General features: G+C 36.5%; 1 protein-coding gene and 1 pseudogene across 1 annotated transcript; both read left to right on the forward strand.

Moving 5' to 3' along the window:
* The first annotated feature begins 30 nt into the window (after positions 1-30).
* On the forward strand, positions 31-22,072 carry LOC139707378 (rho GTPase-activating protein 29-like). The gene is given in 12 exon segments (XM_071618616.1): positions 31-121; positions 1,779-1,843; positions 3,226-3,301; positions 10,821-10,960; positions 11,682-11,870; positions 12,142-12,242; positions 12,244-12,274; positions 15,372-15,604; positions 18,381-18,652; positions 18,655-18,695; positions 18,822-18,930; positions 21,222-22,072. Coding segments are annotated over 12 exon segments (2,199 nt in total).
* A 736-nt stretch (positions 22,073-22,808) lies between these two features.
* Positions 22,809-25,246, forward strand: LOC139707266 (endoplasmic reticulum chaperone BiP-like; annotated as a pseudogene).
* Positions 25,247-27,509: the final 2,263 nt, after the last annotated feature.

The raw sequence follows: 27,509 nt of genomic DNA on the forward strand, positions 1-27,509 counted from the left end.
CAGGAGCGGTAGACGTCAGGAGCGGGCACCATGGAAACCGGAACACTGTGGTCCTTGGTGATCAGTGAGCAGTTGGAGCAGGACGACGAGGCTGCGGCAGCTGCGGACCAGAGCGATACTCGTGATACTCAGGATACTCACGGGTTAACTTGACTTTTCCTTCTTGGTTTTCGGGTCTTCACAATCATCTTTCCCACTGGGATCTTTTTGTAAGTGTCCTGACATTTCCTGAAATTTCATTCTGATGAGTACCTAGGTAAAGAAACTAACAAGTGCTGTTCCCTTTTCACTTTTTCTTTACCCACTTCACCTCATCTAGGCCTTGGTTGATGACTACTTTGGGGAGGGGAGGGGGGCCTAAAGGTGCAGGGACACTCTCCTTGTCTTTCTTTCTGCGTGCCCCCTCTGTTGCATCTCTATCCTACCTCTTCTCTGTCCTTCCCTTATTACTATCCCTTCTGTTTCCATTCACCTTTTTTCAACCATGACCTTAGCACAGAAAATTAGGGTCTAAATTGGAATTGATAAGCCGGGAGATCCCAACTGCTACAAGGAGAGTATGTCCCTGTGAGTATGTGGCCAGGATGCCCCAAGACCCTGTCGGTGATAAAAATCTGGTGTTCCAGAAGTCGCCCCCCTTCTGTGGAAACCAAGTGGACCAGGACTGTCCTTTCCTTTGAGTCAGACAGGTGCTGGTTTATTTCACTTTTTCACTACTGTCCCTGCCTTAGAGACCAAGGATAGGGTTCCACACTGAGTCATTTGGATCTTTGACATCCACTGAGTTCTTTGGATTTTTTGGGGGAAGGGAGGAGTGTTAGGTGTTTTGTGAATATTCCAAGACCATTTCTAAACAGCAGGCAGCTTTTTGTTCTATATCAGTTTTGTTCTTTTCCTCTTTTGGTTCACTTCACCTCCTTATTGAGTTTGGGTGTAGGGGTCTCCCTCTTCATGAAAAAGAATTCAAAATTATATTTGAAGGTGAGTATTTAGGATGAGTAAATAAATCACAGCACATTATACATATATACATGTGTGTCTTTGAAATTTAGATCCTTTTCCCTGCAGTGAGTTCTTTATGCAGTTTGCCAGAAATGCCTACTTAGAAATGCTACCTTATTGTAAGAACTGTGCAAGTGAGGAACAGTGACACTTAAGTCTCCTTAGGTTGACAATACCTATAGCTCTGGTCTCATGATTTTGATAAAACCTTTCAGACTGAATTGGAAGAAATCCCAATGGGCCCAGGTAGAAAAGTTTCACCCCCCAAGTTGGCAGGATATTGAAGTTTGGCTGAGTTGAAGAATCACTATTCAGTGAATGTAGGGTAACACTAGCCCACTCCACCTCCCGAAAATAGAACAACCTCTCAATTATCATTGCCTTCACCTCCCACCTGTAAAAGCCCTTGACCTAGGAATGTGGGTGATTACAACTGCTCTTTGTCCCAGGGGGTTAGTACTACCATTGAACAAAGATGATTCTCAGAAGGGATTCTGGAAGGATTTTGATTCCTATCTATTATAATTTATTCAGCATTCACTCTGAAAATTTAGCAGGATCTCACTTCATGCTAGACAGAGTCCCTGTAGAACATTTCCATTTAATGAGTGGCAGAATACAATAACCAAAAACTAGAGCCAAAGGAATGATTATTTTCAATGGAGGGAATGAAGTGATATTTTTGTGTGAGCTTGAAAGTAAAGGGTAACTTTAATAAGCACAGAAGTGGGGAGGCTTTCTGCACAGAATTTCTGGTTATCTCTAATGTCTACCAGGATCTCACTGCTTTGACAGTGCAGCCATGTGCTCAGAGCCACTGAGGAATCTGAAAGAGAGCTGTGTAGGTGGCCAGAATGTGCAGGTGTCTCAAATCAAGCCAGAACCACTTGATTTGAGACAACAAGTCACAGACAATAGCTCTGCTTTGAAGCTTTGAAGAGTAGTTGGTTTCCTGTTTCTTTTTAATTTCCCATTCACTTTCATCATGGTGATGAGCCACACACATAAAGATAATTCATGGGTGTAAAGAATCCAGGGGATTGATAAAGGTTGGGAGCACATTCTGGTCTTTTCTGTGGAAAGTGGTATGTGTTTTTTTAATTGTCTTTATTATTACGTGATAAGGAAATGAGCCACCTTGTTCATAGAGCAGATATTCGGCAATAATGCCTCCCTTGATAAGAGTTTTATTTTTCTTGAAGAAAGTTTCAGGGTGTATTGCTGAGAAAGTTTTCAAATGTCACAGTCTTCCTTTTTATTTTATTTGTTGTGGTGTTACATATTGAACCAGGGCTTCAGGCATGCTAGGCAAGCACTCTACCACTGAACTACAGTCTAGCCCCATAGTCTTCCTTTGAAAGGAAGAGGTAGGAGCTAATTAACATGTTTATAGAAGTGTTAGGGAAGAGTAAGTTCAGTTTCAACTTCAGGGTGTATGCAGACAGAACCTTCCATAATTTTACTTATAATATATTTCTCTAATATTCATTGAGTACCACCATGATGTCACATTTGTGCTTAGCATGTTAGAATGAATGGCTGGCTTCTACAGGACATTCAGGGGACTCTAGGCTTGGTTGAGCCTTGCTGGAGAGAAATGGGAAGGAGAGTGATGGAGCTTATGGGGATGGTCTTGAGATAGCCCAGAGTAGATCGGAAGGTAGACTAAAAAAACAAAAACAAGTTTTTCTTATGGGAAATTTCAAACAGGCATCAAAGTAGGCCAAACAGTATTTGAACTCTGTGTATACCACCTCAGTTTCAAAAATTATCAACACCTGAACAGTCTTTTATCTCTACTACCATTATAATTAATAATCCTTAAAAACAATTATACACAATACATCAACATGGCTGTGTTCCTAAAACATCCTTTATTTATAAAAATAGGCAGCTGCCCTTCATAACCCTGAATTCAAAGAAGGATAGTGTTAGGTTGTATGTTTAGTTGTGTGGTTCCTGTTCATTTTAGAGTTGACTGAAATAAGGTTTGAGGTTCAACCCTCACATTATGGATATCTGTTATTTCAGCACCATTTATTGAAAGACCACGGAATTACTTTGGCATCTCTGTCAGAAACCAGTTGACTGGGATCCAAGGGGCAGAGTAGAGGAGATCCTGCTTCAAGCTGCTCTGTGCCTGAATCAGAGAAAGCTATCAGGTGGCTTCTCCTGCTCAGGGTCTTGCCTTGAGGGAACACAACATCTCAGCGCATGTGACAGGACACCATCCAGCGGATTTTCACAGAATCCACCAGAGCTGTGAACACCAAGCAGAACTCAGAGCCTCTCTGTTCAGGTGAGACTCCAGGCTTCCGTCCCAAAGCCTACAGCTTGAGCACAGGCGCGACTCTCAAGTGGGGGAACAGAGACACCAACTCAGCACCTCAGCAGAGTGGCTGTGCTCCCACGCAGGTCCCCAGACCGCATTCTAGGCACAGCACGAGGACATCCCAGCTCCCCCCACCTCACCAGACACCCCGACTGGGAAAAGGACTGACTCGACCTTTCTCACCATCTTTGGTGGGTGTGGTTACCAGCCGGATCTGTGACTGAACAGGTACCTGGGTTCCAAATCCCCTCCCCCAGCTGTGATAACTCTGTATAGACACTATCAGCACAAAATCAGCTCTCAGTTGAAAAAGAGCGCAGTGCCACCAGGACACTGCCCACCTGGTGCTATCCTAAGGTGGAGGGCATGAGGTCCCCCAGCTGAGACCTGATAAGCAAGAGAGGGGAGGGGCCTAAAACCCAGGAAAAACTGAGAGAGACCAAGATTAGGGAACCCAGATAAGAGAGGCAGAGCTTTAGTCTTCTCACACTGGTTACCTACACCACCCTGAGGGCAGAGAACCAAGCTTGGAATAGACAACTCCACCTACTGAAAGAGAACTGAAGAAAAGGGAACTCTGAGAGTATTTTGTTGTTTGTTTGTTTTGTTTTTTTGTTTTCTTCTCTTCCATTTTATCCTCTTTCTTTCTCCTCTACCCCTCCTCCTCTGGTCCTCACAACCCCAACATATGTGAAACCAAGAACTCTGCATGAAATAGAACTGAGTGACCAGAATAATATAATAAAAAGGAATTGCATAAGCCACCACTCTTTTTTTATTTCTCTCTCTCTTTTTTCTCTTTTTTGCTTCCTTTTTATTTTTCTTCCTCCCTCTCTTTCTCTTTCAACCTCCTAATTTTTACTATTTTTACTTCTTGTAATTTTCTAAACACATATATGTGTTTGTTTTTATGCATTCTACTGTCCTCCCACATACTTGTCTCCACTAAATTACCTCCTGTCTATTCCCCTGCTACTAACCCTCTTGATTAGAGTTCTCCTCCAAGTTTCCTAAGTTTTATTAATCCATTGCCCTCACATCTTTCACCCTTAACATAAGGTCAGATACCTGACCTCCAGTTCTCTGTCCACCACCAGAAGAAAGTGTACATCTTCTATGAAACTACTGATTATATTTTAAATTATAATTGAATCCAACAATACTAGAGATTGAGACTAACTATAAATGTCTTAATAGCAGTAACTTACACATAGGTGATGTATTGTTGATATTGGGAACTGTCAACAGTATCCTTCCCCACAAAGAAGGGATCTTGGAATATACAAGAGCACTACAAATCTATAGGGTAAAAAGAATAACACTCCAGTCCCACAGAGCAGGAAAGAAATACCAGCAACAAGTAAAGACAAGGGAAGAAAATACCACAAACAATTGAAGACAATGCATCATTAGAAGAATTATCAGAAACAGCAGAAAAAATGACAGAGAAAGATTTTGGGATTTACATTATTCAGATGTTTTGGAATCTCACAGAAGACATTAGACAACAAATACAGACAGTGAAAGATCACTTTGACAATGAGCTACATAAACAAATCCAAGAAGCAAAAGATGACCTCTACAGGGAGATTGAGGATTGAGGATATATATATATATATATATATATATATATATATATATATATATATATATATATATAAAATATATATTATATATTTTAAAATTAAAATATATTAAAACACAAATGAGAGCATCACCAGCAGAGTATACAACTTAGAAGATAGGACATCAGACCACAAAGACAAAGTATATCATCTTGAAAAGAATGTAGACAGCACAGCAAAAATGATAAGAAACCATGAGAAGAAAATCCCAGAAATATGGCATAGCATAAAAAGACCAAATTTAAGAGTCATTGGGATACAGGAAGGCACAGAGTTCCAAACCAAAGGAATGAGCCATCTATTCAATGAAATAATATCAGAAATACTTCCAGACATGAAGTATGAAATGGAAATCCAAATCCAAGAAGCCTACAGGACACCAAATGTGCAAACATAACAGATCCACACCAAGAGACATTATAATGAAAATGCTCAATATACAGAAATAGGAGAGAATTTTAAAAGCCACAAGAGAATGGAATCAGATTACTTATAGGGGTAAACCAATTAGCATAACAACAGATTTTTCAACACATTCCCTGAGAGCTAGAAGATCCTGGAACAACATATTTCAAGTCGGAAAGATAATGGGTTCCAACCAAGAATCTTGTATCCAGCCAAACTAAGCTTCAGATTTGAAGATGAAATAAAACTTTCCATGATAAACAAAAGTTAAAAGAATTTATAGCTAGAAAACCGACACTAAAACACATCCTTGGCAAAATATTTCACGAAGAGGAAATGAAAAACAACAATGATAACCAGCAGAAGGAGGTAGTACACTAAAAGAAAAAAAACTAATCAAAGAGGAAAACAAGTCACATTAAGTAACAAAAATCAACAAATATGACTGGAAATACAAACCATATCTCAATAGTCACCCTAAATGTTAATGGCTGAAACTCACCAATCAAAAGACATAGGCTAGCAGATTGGATTTTAAAAAAAGATCCAAGAATATGATGCCTACAGGGTACTCATTTGATAGGAAAAGACATACACAGACTGAAGGTAAAAGGTTGGGATAATCATACCACTCACATAGAGTGAGGAAGCAAGCAGGGGTCTCCATACTCATATCAAATTAAGTAGACTTCAGCCAAAGCTAATCAAAAGGGATAAAGTTTGACATTACATACTGTTCAAGGGAACCATACACCAACAAGACATAACAATCATAAATATATATGCCACAAACAATGGTGCAGCTATGTTCATCCAACAAACTCTTCTCAAATTCAAGAGTCAAATTGACCTCCCAGCACAATAATCTTGGGTGACTTTAACCCACCTCTTTCACCACTAGACAGATCTTCCAAACTAAAGTTAAATAAAGAAACTATAGAGTTCAATAACACAATATCTTAGACTTAACTGACATAAATAGAATACATCAACCAGCATCAAGCAGATAAGCTTTCTTCTCAGCAGCCCATGGATTTTTTTAAAAAAATAGACCATATACTGTGCCACAGGGCAACGCTTAGCAAATACAAAGGAGTAGAGGTATTTCCATGCATTTTATCAGATCATAATGGAATGAAATTGGCAATAAACAACAAACTAAAGATTAAAAAATTCTGCATTACATGGACACTGAACAATATGTTGCTGAATGAACAATGGATTTGCATAATACATCAAGGTGGAGACTAAAAAATCCTTAGAGGTAAATGAGAACACAGACACAACATATCAAAATCTCTGGGACACTATGAAAACAGTACTAAGAGGAAAATTCATTGCATGGAGTTCATTTCTTAAAAGAAGAAAAAGTCAACAAGTAAATGACCTCACACTACACCTCAAAGCCCTTGAAAAAGAACAAATCAGCAGCAAAAGCAGTTGAAGGCAACAAATAATTAAAATCAGAGCTGAAATCAATGAAATCAAAACCAAAGAGACAATTGAAACAATTGACAAAACTAAATGTTGGTTCTTTGAAAAAATAAATAAAATTGACACGCCATGCTAAGGAAGAGAAGGAGAGAGAGAGAACTCAAATTACTAGCATATGTGATGAAAAAGGCAATAACACAACAGACCCTACAGAAATAAAGAAGATAATTAGACATTATTTTGAAACCTTATCCTCTAATAAAATAGAAGACAGTGAAGGCATTGAAAAATTCCTTCAGTCATATGATCTGCCCAGATTGACTCAGGAAGATATACACAACTTAAACAGACCAATATCCAGTGAGGAAATAGAAGAAACCATCGAAACAATACTAATCAAGAAAATCCCAAGACTGGATGGCTACACAGCTGAATTCTACAAGATCTTTAAAGAAGAACTAATACCAACCCTCTTCAATGTATTTCAGGAAATAGAAAAAAGAGAGAGTACTTCCAAACTCATTCTATGGGGCCAATATCACCCTGATTCCAAAACTGGACAAAAACATTTCAAAGAAAGAAACCTTCAGATCAATATCTCTAATGAACATAGATGCAAAAATCTTCAATAAAATTCTGGCAAATCCAATATAAAAACATATCCTAAAGATTGTGCACCATGATCAAGTGGGATTGATCCCAGGGATGTAAGGTTGTTTCATCAAACAGAAATCAATAAATGTAATTCATCACATCAATCGACTTACAGATAAGAATCATATGATCATCTTGATAGCTACAGAAAAGCATTTGACAAAAGATACCACCCCTTTATAATGTTGAGAAAAAAACCAGGGATAACAGGAACATATCTCAACATTATAAAGGCTGTCTATGCTAAGCCTCAGGCCAATATCTTTCTAAAGGGAGAACAATTGAAAGCATTCCCTCTAAAATCTGAAACAAGTCAGGGATGCCCTCTCTGACCACTTCTGTTCAACATAGTTCTTGAAACACTGGCCAGATCAATTAGACAGATGAAAGAAATTACAGGAATAAATATAGGAAAAGAAGAACTTAAACTAGCACTATTTGTTGATGATATGATTCTATAATTGGAAGACCCCCCAAAAAAAATCCACCAGAAAACTTCAAGAAATAGTATATGAATTCAACAAAGTAGCAGAATATAAAGTGAACACCCATAAATCAAAAGCAATTCTGTATATCAGTGACAAATCCTCTTAGCAGGAAATGAGGAAAACTCCCCATTCACAATATCCTGAAAAAAAATAAGATACTTGAGAATCAACAAAAGAAGTGAAATAACTATACAATGAAATCAACAGAACCCTAAAAAGAGAAATGAAAAAAAAAAAAAAAAAAAAAAAAAAACCTTAGACGATGGAAAGATCTACCTTGCTTATGCATAGGCAGACTTAATATTATCAAATGACCATATTACTAAAAGCACAATACAGGTTTAACACAATTCCCATCAAAATCCCAATGGCATTCCTCATTGAAATAGAAAAAAGCAATCATGAAATTCATCTGGAAAAATAAAGGATCCAGAATAGCTAAAGGAATTCTAAGCAGGAAGAACGAAGCAGGTGGTATCACTATACGAGACCTTAAACTATACTACAGAGCAATAGTAACAAAAACAGCATGGTATTGGCACCAAAACAGACTGGTAGAGCAATGGTACAGAATAGAGGACACAGAGACTAACCCACAAAATTTCAATTACCTTACTGTAGACAAAGGAGCCAAAAGTATTCACTGGAGACAAGAGAGCATATTCAACAAATGGTGCTGGGAAAACTGGAAATACATATGCAAAAAATAAAATTGAACCCCTATCTCTCACCATGCACAAAATTTAACTCAAAATAGATCAAGGACCTAGGAATTAAACAAGAGACTCTGAATCTAATAGATGAAAAAAAGGCCCTAATCTTCATTATGTGGGATTAGGCCCCAACTTCCTTAATAAGACTCCTATAGCACAAGAATTAAAAACAAGAATCAATAAATGAGGTGGATTCAAATGAAAAGTTTGTTCTCAGCAAAAGAAACAATCTGTGAGGTGAACAGAGAGCCTACACCCTGGGAGCAAATTTTTACCCTTCACACATTAGATAGAGCACAGATCTCTAGGGTATATAAACAACTCAAGAACCTAAGCACCAAAAAAACAAATAATCAGTAAATGGGCCAAGGACCTGACCTGACACTTCTCAGAAGAGAATATAAAATCAATCAACAAATATATGAAAACATGCTCATCACCTCTAGCAAGCAGAGAAATGCAAATCAAAACTACTCTAAGATATCATCTTACTCCAGTCAGAATGGCAGCTATTATGAAGACAAACAAAAACAAGTGTTGGCGAGGATGTGGAGAAAAGGTACACTCATACATTGCTGGTTGGACTGCAAATTGGTGGAGCCAGTTGGGAAAGCAGTATGGAGATTCCTTGGAAATCTGGGAATGGAACCACCATTTGATCCAGCTATTCCTTTTCTCTCACTTTACCCAAAGGACTTAAAAACAGCATACTACAGGGACACAGCCACATCAATGTTTATAGCAGCACAATTCACAATAGCTAAACTGTGGAGCCAACCTAGATGTCCTTCAGTGGATGAATGAATAAAAAAAAATGTGGCATTTATACACAATGGAATACTACTCAGCATGAAAAAAGAACAAAATCATGGCATTTGCAGGTAAATGGATGGTGTTGGAGAAGATAATGCTAAATGAAGTCATCCAATCCCTAAAAAACAATGCCAAATGTTTTCTCTCATATAAGTGTGGTGACTCATAGTTGGGTTAGGAGGAACAGCATGGCAGGATGAGATTAATTCTAGGAAAGAATGGGAGAGAAAGGGAGGGGGAAGGGGATTAGCAAGGATGATGGAATGTGATGGACATCATTATACAAAGTACATATATGAAGACTTGAAATGGGTGTCAACATACCTTATATACAAACAGAGATATGAAAAATTGGTATATATGTGTATTAAGAATTGTAATGCAAAAAATATAGTACATATATAATGGCATAAACTGACGTGAACATACTTTATACCCAGAGATACAAAAAATTGTGCTCTATATGTGTAACAAGAATTGAAATGCATTCCAGTGTTGTCATGTATTTTTTTTAAAAATTAAATCAATTAAAAAAAAAGAAATAGCTTCACTAAATACAAGAGAGTCTACTTTAAATTCTGTTTTATTCTGTTGATTTGCATGTCTCTTCCTAGGCCAATATCACACTGTCTTGAATCCTGTAGCTCTACAGTGAATTGTAAAGTCAAGCAGTCTAGATTCTCTAAAATTTCTTTGGCTCTCCTATATCTTTAACATTTTCATATAAACTTTAGAATCAACTTGTTAATTTCTGCATAAAAACGTGCAGGGTTCTTCCAAAATCCTATATACTCAGCAATAAAAGAGAATAAAATTATGGCATTTTCAGATAAATGGATGGTGTTGGAGAAGATAATGCTCAGTGAAGCTAGGCAAGCCCAAAGAAACAAATGCCAAATGTTCTCTCTGATATAAGGAGGCTGATTCATAATGGGGTAGGGAGGGGGAACAAAGGAGGACTCTGGAGCAGAGGGGTGGGAGGGGAAGGGAGAGAACATGGGGTTAGAAATGATGGTGGAATGAGAAGGTCATCATTATGCCAAATACATGTATGAAGACACGAATTGGTATGAATATACTTTGTATATGACCAGAGATGTGAACTATTGTGCTCTATACGTGTAATATGAATTGTAATGCATTCCACTGTCATAAGTAAATTAAAAAAAGAAAAAAACGTGTGTTTTATAAGAGATCAATAAATGAGATGCTTTTTTATGTTAGAAATTCAAAATAATAGTTTTTTGTAATATGTAAGTAATCTCAAAGTCTAAAAATTATTCCAAGTACAATATCATGTGATATATGATTTTGTCATTTTACGCTTCTTACATACTAACATTTCTGTTGTTAGGACCCTGCTCCCTTGGAACATTTCAGCAATCACTAATGGCAAAAGCAGCTGCCACCCATAAGTTCAGAAAATGGAGATTTCCAGCAAGATGTAGATACTGTGAACGCATTGTCATATTTGGAGGTCTTAAATGCGAAGAGGTAAGACCTTTTTGGAATCACAATTTTTTCTTTTGCTATATACTTTTTTGTTATGATTTTACTTATTTAGAGATGTGTGTGTCCACGCACAAACACACATTTAAATATATATATAAATTTGTTGTTTGTACTCCTGGGAACTAAATTCAGGGTCTTGCACATGCCATATTTTTAGAGAGAGAGAAGAGAAAGAGAGAGGAAGGGGAGAGAGAGAGAGAGGGAGAGAGAGAGAGAGAGAGAGACAGAGAGACAGAGAGAGACAGAGAGATTTTTTAAATATTTATTTTTCAGTTTTCGGTGGACACAATATCTTTTTTTAAATTTAATTTTTATGTAGTGCTGAGGATCGAACCCAGCGCCCTGCACACACCAGGCGAGCGCATTACAGCTTGAGCCACATCCCCAGCCCATCTACCCTTTCTTAAAATTGTGTTTTGAAATGGGTTCTTGCTAGATTGGTCTGGCCTTCAACTTGTGAAATTCCTGTGTCAACCCCTCAAGTAGCTGGAATCATGGGCATATGCCATCACACCTGGCTTGCCAGTACATGTTTATTAAAGTCCCACAGTTTATTTCTATACTTGTCTTGTTAAATGTAATTCACAAACCACAAATAGTACTTTTTAACTTATTTTTGTCATTATTAGTCAGCCTGTATTTTGCTTAGTTGTGAATAATTTTAAGGTGAGTCAATCAGTTTTCAAATATCATTTTCTTATAGTGTCTTCTTGTCTGCCATAAAAACTGCATGGCAAACTTAACCATCGTTTGCCGACATCGGAAACTTCGGGGGAAAATACACTTATTTGGAGCAGAATTGTCCTGTGTTGCCAAAAAGGAGCCAGATGGCATTCCTTTCATAATCAAAATGTGTACTTTAGAAATTGAAAAGACTGTCTTGTGTTTACAAGTATGTTGTTTACTCTTAAAACTCTAAAAACATAAATGCCTTTGTGATTTGTTTTAATGAAAAAGAGATTTTAAGAAAATCAGCACTCTCCATTTGTAATAACTAAATTTATTCACATTTATTTGGAAAATGTTAATTTATTTGACTTCAACTTGTATTTTTTAAATACTAATAAAAATTGAAGTAGATACATCAATTCTGTCTAGATGTCTGCATTTAGCTTTTTGTACTAAAGTAAAATATTGCATTCTGTTTTTCTTTTCTCTTCAAGGGAATTTATCGAGTCAGTGGCAACAAGGCAAAAATCGCAATACTGTGTCAAGCTCTGGAAAACGGAAGGCATTTAGTAGATCTGTCCGAATTTTCTTCACATCTGTGAAGTGTTAAAATTTTACCTTCACCAGGTAAAAGTTTTATTCTAAACCTACCATCAAATGCAAAGAGCAAAAATATTTTATATTTCATATTTTTCATTGGTATAGACTATGTCATCACCCCCCTCATTATTCTAAGATATTATAATGATGTACTTTGATGTGGATATATTTCCATCCAGTATTCTGGCCACTCCATGAGCTCCGTCAGTTGTGAGCACATTAGTTCTTGGAACTTTTCCTGATTTTTATTGCCATTCTCCCACCCTTGTACTTGAAGCTCTTGTTTGGAGATGTGTGTGTGTACACATACACAAACACACATATAAATATTTATAAATTTGTTATTTGTACTCGTGGGGATTAAAAATTCAGGGTCTTGCACTTGCTTGGCAAGCATACTTGTTCTCCAGTTTCCTTACCTTTTCTTTATTGTTCTTTTTTTCTTCAAAAACTTTCTAAGACAGTTCCTTGTCTTTTTCTTCTTGAATAAGTAAATTACTCCATTTGTGAGATCATGTTTTAATATTCAAGAAGTCTGATTTTCTATTCTTTTGGTAACATTTTTTAAATGATTATATGATGCTCTTTTATTGTGGATATTCATAGATTTTTCTCATTAAGGGTTTTTTTTTTTCTCTATTTGGCCTCTAACCTCTGTAGAAATACAATGTGACCCTCATATATAACATTAAATTTTCTATAGCAACATAAAAATTAAAAATAAAGTGGAGTGAATTTTAATATATCATTAAACATTTTGAATATCTAGTTTTTCAAATTATGAGGTATTTTGTTTATTTATTTATTTGTATTGCAGCTCTTCTTCTTTGAAATCTGGTATCTATTTTTCATTTATAGCACATCTCAATTTAGATCAGCTGCATTTCCAGTGCTCTTTCACCATATCTGACTAGTTGACAGCATATTGATAGCATCATTTTACATTTTCAATTTGTTCTTTTTCTACCCATTTTGATTTTTGTCTTTCATGGTGCCTAGATATATTAGAGTTTGGACTTGAAATCACTTTGGAAGCACTTGAACACATCAAGGCTTTTTAAAAACTTTGAACTTTACTATAAAGTGGTCTAGATGGACTGTTTGGTATATGCCTAACTACATGTCTCTAGTTTCCTGTTCTAGCACTGGTGTGATCTTCTTGGGAAGGCATTTTTTTTTTTTAAATTGTAGATGCACACAATACTTTTAATTGATTTATTTATTTTTATGTCGGTGCTGTGGATCAAACCTAGTGCCTCACACATGCCAGATGATTGCACTACCATGAGCCACAACCCCAGTCCCCTAGGAAAGGGTTTTTTCCTTGCCTAGAGATACAGTACCAATACTGTGGGAGCCAGGGTTACTAAGACTGTAGGATCTGTGCTTTCAGTGTGTATATAGCCAACATATCCCCATTTGAAGACAGTTACCTCTCTGTTCCTTATGTTTGGCAATGCTTCAATTCAGAGAGCCTCTGTATCCCATTGCCCAGAGAAAAATTTTCCAGAGTTTTAGGAAGAAGATTGCTCTAGTACATGGAGTGGAGACAGGATTCTATAGAGAGCTAAGCTTTCTCAGCTGGCCCACCTGTAACCTATCCCAAGATCAAAGAACCTGGTAATGATCATCCATGTCCCTTTAGGATTCTGAAAATCATGTTGAGTGACAAAGGGTCAGTTCTCTTGGAAATGCTGCTTCAGGACTTATTCATCTGCTCTTCTACTTGTGAATTGTTGCTTTTTGTTTTCTCTATTTTCCTAGTCCTTATGAGCCTACTGTATTTTAGTGGAATTGCAGGAGGGAAAGAAATTAAGTATAAATTGCTGGATCTATAAGGTTAGCCCAGGAAAGCATTGATAACCCTTTAATCACATTCTACAGACCCCTCAACTGAGAAATGGAGGTTGATACCTTTGAATGACTGGAAGTCTCATAATGTGTCATCCTTAATCTTGTTTAGTCAGTTAGGGAGAGGAGATGAATTGGGTCCAATACAATAAACTTGCATTCTGTTGAGGAATTTTGTATGTCTAAGACTTTCATTTGGGATAGTGTGCTCAATTCTTGCAATATTGTTAGAGAGTAGCCTTTATCTGACTCATTGACCTAAAGCTCCAAGAGGTGAAGTGTCTTGCTTCAGATCCAAGAGTGGTGAAGATAGAAACTGATCACAGGGCAACACCCTAACTACCCACGGATATTATAGGACATCAGGTAGCTAACGGTTCACTGAATTTTCTATTGTAGATCAGTAGAAACATTGAAATTCATTATGGCAGTGGATATTTGTTGTAAGAACTTGTTCTTTTGATCTATTCATGGCAAATCAGCCTGTTTTAAAGTTTCATGAGATGTTGACAGTATGTTTTTGTAGGTCATATTATCTTGTGCTGATCTTCATTCTTGCCCAAGTAAAATCTGTGCTCTTTAGAACTTTGATATTTTTACCCCTTACTCATAAAATCCATGGGTTTCTGATTAATTTTTATAGGTTTTGTTCATTATTCTATGTTTGTTCCAGTAAAACAGCTGAAGATTATGCTATTTGGGGGGCAGATGTGAATATAATGTGTTTAGGATAGAGATGAAGAGTTTTAAAATCCCATAATGAAGCTTAAAGCTTAAACTTCATTTAAAGTTTAGAATTTCACTCATTATCTATTAATTTGTTATTAACATAAATATAATTTATAGTCAAGATTTTGATTTGCTTTCTAAGTCACTTCTCTACCAAACATATATATTTTATTTTATGGGCAGGGATGAAGCTCAGTACTAGAGTGCTTACATAGCATGCGTGAGGTCCTAGGTTCAATCTCCAGTACTGAAAATGATGTCAATAAATACAGATTGACTTTAGATTTTGTTAATCTAAAGGGGCATGCTAAATTAATTGAGTAACTCTCACTTATAGTTGACTTTAACAAAGAAAACAGGCAGAAGATTTTTTCAAAATATTTATTTTTTGGTTGTAGCGGGATGCAATACCTTTATTTTATTTATTCATTTTTATGTGGTGCTGAGGATCAAACCCAGGTCCCCGCATGTGCTAGGCAAACACTCTACCTCTGAGCCACAACCTCACCCCAAAGGTATTTTTAATATAATTTTGTTTCTTTAGCTACCAGAACCATTGGTTTTATTCCAATGGTACCAGGAATTTATGGAGCTTGCAAATGTCATCCAACATATTAACCAAGAACAGGACACCAAAAGGGACAACTCTGAAGACAACACATCTCCAAATATGTGTATGGAAATCAACCAAATTCTTCTCAAAACCAAGGACCTTCTAAGACACTTGCCACCGTCCAATTTTAACACTCTACATTACCTTATCATCCATCTTAAAAGGTAAGAATTTTTATACCATCTTAGCCATTTTTAATTGAACAGGGCAATAGTATTCAGTACATTTATATTGTTGTGTTACGATGTTCAAAATGATTTTTAGGATGTTCTTATTATGTGTTGGGAGAGGGATACATTGAATATATGTTCATGCAGCAAACATGGTTCCCTCAGATGCTTTCTGAGTGCCAGGCTCTGGCTGGTGAAACTAGGATGGAAACATAGGTTTTCTGCTCTTTGTGGCCTTATCCTCTTGGGGTACAGATCTGTACATAACCGCAGTTCACCATCATCCTTTTTTCTAGTAGCTGTGTACAGCTTGTAGGCATGCAGAGGAAGTTTTGGGGGTAGGGATAGAGCAGAAGAGGCAAAAGGCCTTGTGTCTGATTTTAAGAACTGAGTGCTGATTTGGTAGAGAATGTGCAGAATAGCATATGAGGCAGAGAGAAACCGACATGGAGACACAAGAAAGCATTTTGCATTTAGAAAATATGATTTCATTAGGCTACAATATAGCAAGCAGTAGCAGGAACTGTGCTACCCTTCCTAGAGACTTGATAAAAAATCTTACCTCCCTGGCAGATGAGTTGACCATGTTGTTTCTATACCCACTGAAGAACTTGGAATCAGGAATTTCACATATTCAGATTTGCCTGGTAGACCTTTCTGACAGCAATTAAGATCTCCTTTTTAAATTTTTTTTAAAAATTTATTTGTTGTGGCTGGAATTGTGCCTCAGCAGTACAGCATGTGCAAGGCCCTGGGTTCGAACATCAGCCCCACATAGAAATAAATAAATAAAATAATTTTTTAAAAAAATTATTAGTTCAAATCAGTTATACATGACAGCAGAGTGCTTCTCAATCCATTGTACACAAATGGAGCACAAATTTTCATTTCTCTGTACATGATGTAGAGTCATAACACATGTGCTGTCATACATGTACTTAGGGTAATGATGTTTGTCTTTCTCATTCCACCATCTTTCTTACCCCATACCCCTCCTCTTCCTTCCCTATCCTGAGCCCAATCAATGTTCTTCCATCCCCAGAGACCCAATTATGTATCAACATTTATTTATCAGAGAGAATTTTGGCCTTTGAATTTGGGGGATTGGCTTACTTCATGATATTCACCAACTCCATCCATTTACCTGTAAATGCCATTATTTTATTCTCTTGTTATGCTGAGTAATAGTCCATTGTGTATATATACCACAGTTTTTTACCTATTCATATCTTGAAGGGCTTCAAATTATTCCATGAAATAGAAAAGGAGGAATCCCTTCCAAACACATTCTGTGAAGCTAGTATCACCCTGATACCCAAACCAGCCAGAGACACATCAAGGAAAGAAAATTTGAGACCCATATCCCCGATGAACATAGATGCAAAAATTCTCAATAAAATTCTGGCAAATCACATACAAAAACATATGAAAAAAAAATCCAGCATGATCAAGTTGGGTACTCCAGAGATGCAAGGTTGGTTCAACATACAGAAATCAATAAATGTAATTCATCACATCAATAAACTTAAAGAGAAGAATCCTATGATTACATCAATTGATGCAGAGAAAGCATTTGACAAAATACAGTACCTTTTCATATTCAAAACATTAGAAAAACTAGGGGTAGTAGGAATATACCTCAACATAGTAAAAGCTCTCTATGCTAAACCTAAGGCTAACATCATTCTAAATGAAGAAAAATTGGAAGCATTCCATCTAAAAATTGTTCAACATAATCCTTGCCACTCTAGCCAGAGCAATTAGGTGAAAGAAATTCAAGGGAATACAAATAGGAAAAGAAGAACTTAAATTACCATTCTTTGCCAACGACATAATTTTATACTTGGAGGATCCAAAAAAACTCCACCAGAAAACTTCTAGAATAATAAATGAATTTGGCAAAGTAGCAGGATATAAAATTAATGCCCATAAATCAAATGCATTTCTATACATCAGTGATGAATCCTCTGAAAGACAAATAGCAAAACTACCCTATTCACTATATATATATATATATATATATATATATATATATATATATATATATATATATATATATCACAGTTTTTTTACCCATAGATGAATCTAGTATCATCCTGATAGCTAAACCAGGCAGAGAAAGATTTCTTTGGATAGTCATAGAAATAACAAGCTGAGAGTGTTTGAAGTAAAACCAGAACATTGATAGTGGCAATAGAACAGAGACATGTTCAGGAGAGAGAATCATCTAGGCTAGAAAACTAGCTGTGGGCAGCTGGGAGTGTGGCTAGTGATAGAACACTTGCCTAGCACATGGGAGACACTGGGTTTGATACTCAGCACTGCATAAAAATAAATAAATAAAATAAAGGTATTGTGTCCATCTCTAGGTAAAAATTATTTTTTTAAAAAAGAAAACTAACTGGGCAGTGAGAGAGAAATTGACAGTGCTGTTTCAGTTTCCAGTATAAGAAACAGGGAGTATATCCCACATACAATGATGGAGCAATATTTAGAGGTGTTTTTCTTCCTTCTGCTACTGAGTTCAGTAGTTCCTTCTACTTACATGCATTTTATCCTAATATAGTACTCTGAAACTCAGTTTGGTGTGTGGTAAGTATCATAATGAAACAAAGGATTCTTTCCCTAGACCCACCAAACTTGACCCTTGACAAACGTTTTGTAGTCTTCTATAGCCCGAGTTTTCTCCACCCTTCTCAAGTCATAGTAAACTACCATTAAGGACATCTATTAGGCAAATCTCATACACTTTATGTGTTCTTCTTTTCAGGGTTGTAGACCATTCTGAAGAAAACCTGATGAACTCAAAAAATTTGGGGGTGGTATTTGGACCCTGTCTGATGAGGCCCAGGCCTACAACCACTCCTGGTACCATCTCCTCCTCTCTTGTTGCATATGCCAATCAGGCCCTGTTGGTAGAATTCCTCATTACCAATGCACAGATGATCTTCAATGGGTCCCTAGAGCCACAAAATGTTTCATCTAGTACTGATGTTGTTGCACCTTGGGTGGATAAAAGCCCTCCTTCCAAACCCGTGATATCAAAGAACATTCCACAAAGTCACAGTATTTTTCTACAAAGCAAGTGAGTTTTGACCATTACAGAATTGGAATAAATTTGTGATGTTTATGTTAACAAGTTAATAGTCTTTGAAGTGTTTGTTTTGAGATGTGTTTTGCTTTTAGTTTAAAACTTTTCTTGTATCAATAGGACATCCACACTGCAGATATTTAAATTAAAAATTATGAATTGCCTACATCATTTGAGGAATCAGAATGCAAGCAAAATGCATTGGAAAAAAGGGATGCATGTCTCATTGGTGAGTGGTTATGTAACATATATCTTTGCATATTTCAAACCTTGCCAAGAAGTCGTGATTAAAAACCAAGGTGAGGGCTGGGCTTGTAGCTCAGTGGTAAAACACTTGCCTCGGCATGTGTGAGGCCATGAGTTGGATCCTCAGTACCATATAAAACAAATAAATAAAGATAAAAATATTGTGTCCATCTACAATACTCATCCTTTAAAAAAAACAAGGTGTATTAAGTTGAGGTAAGTTCAAACTTCAAGCTTTTATTAGTTAACTTTTCTAGCCATTGAGAAAGTTTAATGAATGTCATTTAAATGAATATCATGCTTTGTTTCTTTCTTGTAAAAAGATATCTTGAAATTCATAAATTATTTTTGTTCTCTTTCTGAGATTTGTTTTCACCTTTACTTCTTTGTCATCAATTAAAGTCAAAACAGAAAAAGACTGGACTCCTGAAACTCAAAAAAATAAACTCCTAAAGTTTTTTGTGTCCCTTTACCTGTGGCCTAACTTTAGCACATTAATCACACATGTCTTCCATTTTCCTGGCTCCAGTCTTTTTGTTCAGTTTTTTGATCGTTTAATTTCAGTGAATGGTTTCTGGTAAGGGGGTTGAAAACCTTTCATTCGTTACTGATTTAGTAGAGCTAAATCCGAATTTTTCAATATATAAATGTTAAATTTGATATATAAAATTAATGAAATATCAATTAGTGTAGCCTGAGAAAGTATGAAAACAAAGACAGTCCATTACCTCTCTGCAAAGAAAAGCACTGGACTCACTGATTCCATTTATCTGATTTCATCTTCTTAGCACTTCTGTGCTATGAACCTTGGCCTCCTTTAAGCCATAGCTAACAGTCTGAGGAAGGTAAATAATGCCAAGGGTCATGTCCCTAAATTATTGTTGATTCAGGATTTGAACCTCATCCTGTGTCATTCCTAAATGTAACCTTGTTTCACTGTCCAATGAAATTGGATTCCCAGGTAGGTATAGTAATAACAATAAATAATTTTAAAATATTTGAAATTTTCATTACATATCAGGTAATTCTGAGCCTTTTTTTAGAAGATCATTAATACCAGATGCCAACATATCTCCACATAGGAGTTTGTCTTGACAGAAGATGGCAAGTAGGGCTAGTGCACTAGCCCTACTTGCAGAACTGGAGCAGGAGCTGAGCCAGCACCCAGGCAGCTAGAAGTGGTGCTAGAAGTTCTGCAGGACTGTAAATATGTTCTGGTGGTTGCCATCCAACCACAATGGCTCAGCTCACTTCCATCAATGTGGTGAAGGGTCTAGGAGAGCAAATTACATGAGCACTGCCTGGGAACCAGGGAAGAGAGGCCAGCAGCCTGAGGTGAATAAGGAGGTCAGATGAGATGATGACCTGCGATCATCATCAAGTGATGCTGCAGTGCACCTGTCTGCAAACCACTGCCCAAGGATATGGGAGAAGGACCAGGTGGCAGGGATGAGGACTGTGGGCTATGAACAGGGCTGTTGGAAAGCCATCAGACCAGTGGCAAAGCACACAGTTGTCTGATGTTTCTCAGCAGGGAGATGAGGATCATGGCCAGATGGCTGCACCTTTCTAGCAACAGGAGCTTCCGGGGTACATGCAGCAAAGACAGAGTGGGAGATGCTAGGGTTCTAGGTGAGAAAACAGGGACCTTGGGACCAGACTAGAGGAGAAAGAGAAGGAGGTAAATCTGGAGTCTCCAGGACCAGTAGCACAATGGCAATTTTGACAGCTCTTCAACCTTCCTTTGTCCAGAGGATGTTGTCATGTATTAGTGGATCAGCTGGGAGAGCATCCAAGTCCTCTTTGGTGTTTTGCCCTCAGTATGGACAGAATGTAGCTGAAAAGCAGATTAAGTGACAGGCAAAGTCCTTGGGATTCAGGACATGGCGTTTTTTGGTGTACAGAATAGTGTTACTGTTCTAGAGTTACCATTGTCTGCCTGTTGAAATCAGGAATGTCTTAACAAAGAAAATATTCATTCATGGGTAGTATATTAAAACAAGTTACTACAGGAAGTGTTTTTTTTTTTTTTAAATTTTATGTGCTTTGTGACTATTTGTTCTATTTAGATAAATTTTAAAAAGTAATGCTTTAATTAAAAATGTGCCTTTAATATTGTATGGATTTTTAATTCCCCTGCATAGATGACTGAGAAAATAATGTTGGAAAAAATATGTAAGACTCTGTTGTTTGAGAGAATGCCCATTCATAAATAACCACACTTCCTTATTAACCAAACTTCATGAAGTTAAAAAAAAATCTCTTCTTTTTCAGATCACAGAGAACTTGAATCATCATCACAAAAGATGGACAATATGTGTAAAACCACAAAACCACTTAGTCTGAAATCTGATGTGACAACAAATGATATACAGAGGCCTATGCCAAGCCCCAAGTTCAGATGTTTCTGTTTGCCTGCAGATAGGTTCCATCTTGCAAGCTCTCCTAATGAGAAAAACAGCAGAAATGTGGGAAATGTCAATTCAGACAAGTTTTGCCAGAATCTTACCTTTGAAGGACTTAATAGAAAAGATACCCCTACTAGTTTTGGCTCCCAAATTAATGGTTTTGATCAGCAGATTCCACAAAAAACTCAGGGACAACAATGTGAACCAAAGAACTTAACTGGCATGAGTGCAGTGATTGTGCCAAGTATACTCCAGGAAAAAGTGACAATGAGCATCAAGGTTAATGGTGACCATTCCAATGGTGCCACACAGCCCAACACACCAGCCAGTTCAGCAAGAGAGGCACCAGTGAAACTGTCCTCTCATTCTCACTGTCTTGCTCCTGCAAGAGCACCCAGAATACTGCAGCCCCATCTCGGGACAACATTTTACAAACCACCTACCCCGACCAGCAAAGTCAGGGGGACTGAGGAGAGACCAGCTTCACCTTCAGCAGCAGTGCCTCCTAGCACAGCTCTTACTCCCCTGAGTCATGTGGAGAAATCTGTTCCAGAGGCAGACAGCACATCAGCTTATGCTTTGAAGCCAGCTGCTGAACCTCAAGAGAACTGTGAGGAGGTTGGCCTGCCTGACATGAATCCAATGTGCCAGGGACTCAGGCTAAAACAAATGGAAGAGTTACAAGACCTTGAATTTGAAATGCCACAGTTTGTGTAGGTTGTCAAAATTCGGTTTTTCTTGTTTAGTTTTTATGTATTGTGTTTATTTTATGAAAGAATGTTGATACAGAACCCCTTTTGTATAGGATTGCCAAAGTATATATTTTGCCTTTTGGCCTTGTATTGTGTTTGCTAGTCATATAGAATGATAGTGTTTTAGTCATACAGAATGATAGTGCTCACTGGTATTGTCTTTAAATTCTGTGTTTTTTAAGTTATGCATAAAATAAGTATTATAATTTTAAATTTAAAATAATTTTCTCTATAAAATGATTCATGTAAATGCATCTTTAATGTATAATATTGTTCTCAACAAATAGGGGTAGTAGGGGAAAATGAGCTTTATTTTGGAGCAAACCTGGTGCTGATTCATAAAATGCTTCTGAATGCAAGTGCCTGAAAAATCTTGATTGGGTATGAATATATTTTTTTCCCACATAATGTTCTAGTGCATCTTTGACCACTTGTGTTGTTATAGCATGTATGGAAGCATTGGCAATTCACTTAACTTTTTAAATATTTACATAGTGGCCTAAAAGCTTGTGAATCTGTGTTTACTAGCATTCTACTTGTCAATTTTTACATATGGTAATTAATACAATTGTAGAAAGAAAATTCACTTCAATACTAAAAAGTTTGAGACATTGGCAGAGACAACACAGACGGACAGAGTTGAGGCATCTCGAGTGTAAGAGACCTGTAACCACTCTGCTCTCAGCTGCAGCCTGTTGCTGGATTGCCTGCGACTTCTGGCTTTCTGCTGAGGAGAGCAAGTGGCCAACAGCAAGGGCAAGATGAAGCTCTTTCTGGTGGCCACGGTTCTGCTGCTGCTCTGTGCAGCACGGCTGAGGAGGATGACAAGAAAAGGACATGGGTACCATGGTCGGCATCGACCTGGGGACCACTTACTCCTGCGTCGGGCTGTTCAAGAATGGCCACTGGAGATCATCTCCAACAATCAGGGCAAATGCATCAGGCAGTATTATGTGGCCTTCACCCCTGAAGAAGAATATCTGATCCGCGATACAGTCAAGAATCAGCTCACCTCCAATCCTGAGAACACGGACTTTGATGCCCAGCGGCTCATTGGCAGCACTGGGAATGACCCTTCTATGCAGCAAGACGTCAAGTTCTTGCCTTTCAAAGTCTTTGAAGAGAAACATAAACACAAACCATACATTCAGGTTGATATTGGAGGTGGGCAAACTAAGACATTTGCTCCAGAAGAAATATCTGCTATGATTCTCACTAAAATGAAAGAGACTGCTGAGGCTTATTTGGGAAAGAAGGTTACCCATGCAGTTGTTACTGTACCAGCCTATTTTAATGATGCCACTGGCAAGCAACCAAAGATGCTGGAACTATTGCTGGCCTGAATGTTATGAGGATCATTAATGAGCCTACAGTAGCTCTATTGCTTATGGCCTGGATAAGAGGGAGGGAGAGAAGAACATCCTGGTGTTTGATTTGGGTGGTGGAACCTTCTATGTGTCTCTTCTCCCCATTGACAATTTGATGTCTTTGAAGTCATGGCCACCAATAGAGATACTCATCCGGGTGGAGAAGACTTTGACCAGCGTGTTATGGAATATTTCATCAGGCTGTACAAAAAGAAGACTGGCAAAGATGTTAGGAAAGAAAACAGAGCTGTGCAGAATCTCTGGCATGAAGTAGAAAAGGCCAAGTGGGCCCTGTCTGCTCAACATTAAGCAAGAATTAAAATTGAGTCCTTCTATTAAGGAGAAGACTTTTCTGAAACCCTGACTCAGGCAAAATTTGAAGAGAAAACATGGACCTGTTCTGGTCTACCATGAAGCCTGTTCAGATAGTACTGGAGGATTCTGACTTGAAGAAGTCTGATATTGATGAGACTTGTTGGTGGCTCTTCTCAAATTCCAAAGATTCAACAACTTGTTAAAGAGTTCTTCAATGGCAAGGATCCATCCTGTGGCATAAACCCAGATGAGGCTGTTGCATATGGTGACACTGTTCAGGCTGGTGTACTCTCTGATTATCAAGATACAGGTGACCTAGTACTGCTTGATGTATGTCCCCTGACACTTGGTATTGAAACTGTGGCAGGTGTCATGACCAAACTGATTCCAAGGAACACTGTGGTACCCACCAAGAAGTCTCAGATCTTTTCTACAGCTTCTGATAATCAACCTACTGTTCCAATCAAGGTGTATGAAGGTAAAGGACCCCTGAAAAAAGACAACCACCTTCTGGGTACATAGGATCTCACTGGAATTCCTCCTGTGGAGTCCCCCAGATTGAAGTCACTTTTGAGATAGATGTGAATGTTATTCTCTGGGCGACAACTGAAGACAAAGGTAAAGAGAACAAAAATAAGATTACAATTACCAATGACCAAAATTGCCTGACACCTGAAGAAATTGAAAAGATGGTTAATGATGTTGAGAAGTTTGCTGAGGAAGACAAAAGACTCAAGGAGTGCATTGATACTAGGAATGAGTTGGAAATCTATGCCTACTCTCTAAAGTATCAGATTGGAGATAAAGAAAAGTTGGGAGGCAAACTTTCCTCTGAAGATAAGGAGACCATGGAAAAAGCTGTAGAGGAAAAGATTGAATGGCTGGAAAGCCACCAAGAAGCTGACATTGAAGACTTCAAAACTAAAAAGAAGGAACTAGAAGAAATTGTTCAGCCAATTATCAGCATATTCTATGGAAGTGTAGGCCCTCCCCCAACTGGTGAAGAGGATACAGCAGAAAGAGACGAGTTGAAGACACTGATCTGCTAGTGCTGTAATATTTTAAATACTGGACTCAGAACTTTCCTTAGGAGAAAACTGAGAGAACTTAAGTCTCGAATGTAATTGGAATCTTCACCTCAAAGTGGAGTTGAAAATGCTATAGCCCAAGTGGCTGTTTACTGCTTTCCATCAGCATTTTCTCACATGTTTTGGGGAAGAGAGAGAGAGGAGGAATTGGCTATCTTAAAAAACTGGATATAAAAATGTGGGTCGGGATGTGTGTTCACCTCAGAAATGTTCTATTTAAGGATTGGGTCATGCACATCTGGTGTAGGAACTTTTTTCTACCATAAGTGACACCAATAAATGTTTGCTATTTAAAAAAAAATACTAAAAGTTTGGAACTGTCATAAAATAAAAATTTGTACAGATAAAGCTAAGGGATAAAACACTATCAGAAGCATTAAAACCATCTAAAGCCAAATAAGTAAACTATATAATTTAAATTATAATATATTTATATATTATATATTAAGTATTATATATTATATACTACATATCATAGATTTACATATATCTATATGATAAGTTGTTTATATATAATTATAATACAATCCATATGTTTTATATATTATATTAATATTAATTATACTAATATAATAATTGTATTATTATCTTATTAATAATAGAAATTATATTTTATAATTACATGACAATGATATGCAATATAATATAAATTAATATAAATCTAAATATATTATATGATATATAATAAATATGTTATATATAATAAAATAATATTTATATACTTAATTTATATATTATTTTATTATATGTGTATATTATATATGTATTCCATATATTATATACAATTTATATTAAATACATATGAATCATAAACATTTTGATATGTAATATATATAATTTATATAATATATATTCTTATATATTTATATATTAATATATACAATTTATACATAAATATATAAGTATGTTATGTAAATATAATATATAAATTATATATAATATATTTTGAATATATAATATGAATATATAATATATTTATATATTAATATATATTATATTTATATATATAATGTATATCTATTTTTATTATATGTATATATGTAAAATAAATGTATTATATTCAATATAATATAAATTAGAATGTTATATAAATATATTGTATTTAATTTATATTATATGTGTATTATATAATATGCAATATATTTATATAATATTATAATTTAAATTATATAGATAAATTATGTCTTATTTGACTTTAGATGATTTTAATACATTTGATAGTTTTTAACCCCTTAACTTTATCTGTATAAATTTTTATTTTATGACATTTTTAACCTTTTTTCTATTTTTTATAATGGTCTTAAAAAATGTGTGCTTCAGATATTTTTAATTTCAATGCATTTTCTCTTGACATTATAAGGGTTTGGTTAAAACCATTCCTTTGGATGTATGCCTGTAATCCCAGTAGCTTGGGAGGCTGAGACAGGTGGATCTCAAGTAGAAAGCCAGCCTTAGCAATGACAAAACTCTTAGCAACCCTGTCTTTAAATAAAATTCAGAATAAGACTGGGGATGTGGCTCAATGGTTGAGTGTCCCTTAGTTCAATTTCCAGTACTCCCCCAAAAATCCTTTTGTATGAAATGTTTTGACTTATAAATCACTTTACATACTTTTTCTACCTGGACTATCAACCAGTGAAAACGTATATGTCATTAGAATTGAGCAATAATTTATTTAAGTTCATTTTGAGAGTATAGTAAGTCACATTGTTTGCAATTTGAGAGATGTATATGACTGAATGTGTTTCACTTATAAAATACCCAGTTTTTATAAACTAGTCCATTCCTGTTATTTTCTGGGTTTCATCATCTTGCCTAAAATATGATGTAAAAGAGATAAAAATAAAACAGCCTTCTTTGGTATGTGTGAACTATATTGTGAGTCAATGTTTTTGTATGATCATATTATACTTGATAAAAATTATATGTACAGGTTTATACACACATTATTATATGTAAATTATTTCAAGTACAATAAGTTATTGTGGCTTCTCTGAAATTGTTGCCTCTTGGAGTATGATACTTCAAGATTATTAACTATTGACTCAGTGGTCAACACATGGGCTCATCACTTGACTATGATATGAAATGGGTTTTAGGGCATGTTGTTTTATAGTTCTCCATAACATTAAGGACTAAGGAGAAATGAACAAATGGCCTTTTTAATGCTAAAGCCATTTTTGAGCCTTCCTTATACAAAGTACAAGAATCATATTGGTTTGAAAACTTAAAAATAAAATCAGAGCTAACATTTATTGAGCTTTCTTTGTGTGTTTACACTTTACCAAGTTGAAATTTCACAGCAACCTCTAATGGGTAAGTAAGCATTTTATAATTCCTGTGTTACATGTGAGAAAACTGAGGCTTAGCTAACTGACATGCTTTTAGTTTTCAGAGATGCAGCAAGCAGAATTGAATTTCAAATACAGGGTTGTGAAATTTTGATTAGTGCTTCTTTTTTTGGGTACCAGAGAGCCACATCCACAACCCTATTTTGTTTTTTATTTAGAGTAGGATCTCACTGAATTTCTTAGCACCTTGCTTTTGCTTTTGCTGAGGCTGGATTTGAACTTGCAATTCTCCTGCCTCAGCCTCCCAGTGGGATAACAGGCATGAGCCACTGTGCCTGGCT

This window comes from Marmota flaviventris, chromosome 10, assembly GCF_047511675.1.
Source record: "Marmota flaviventris isolate mMarFla1 chromosome 10, mMarFla1.hap1, whole genome shotgun sequence".
NCBI classification, from domain to species: Eukaryota; Metazoa; Chordata; class Mammalia; order Rodentia; family Sciuridae; genus Marmota; species Marmota flaviventris.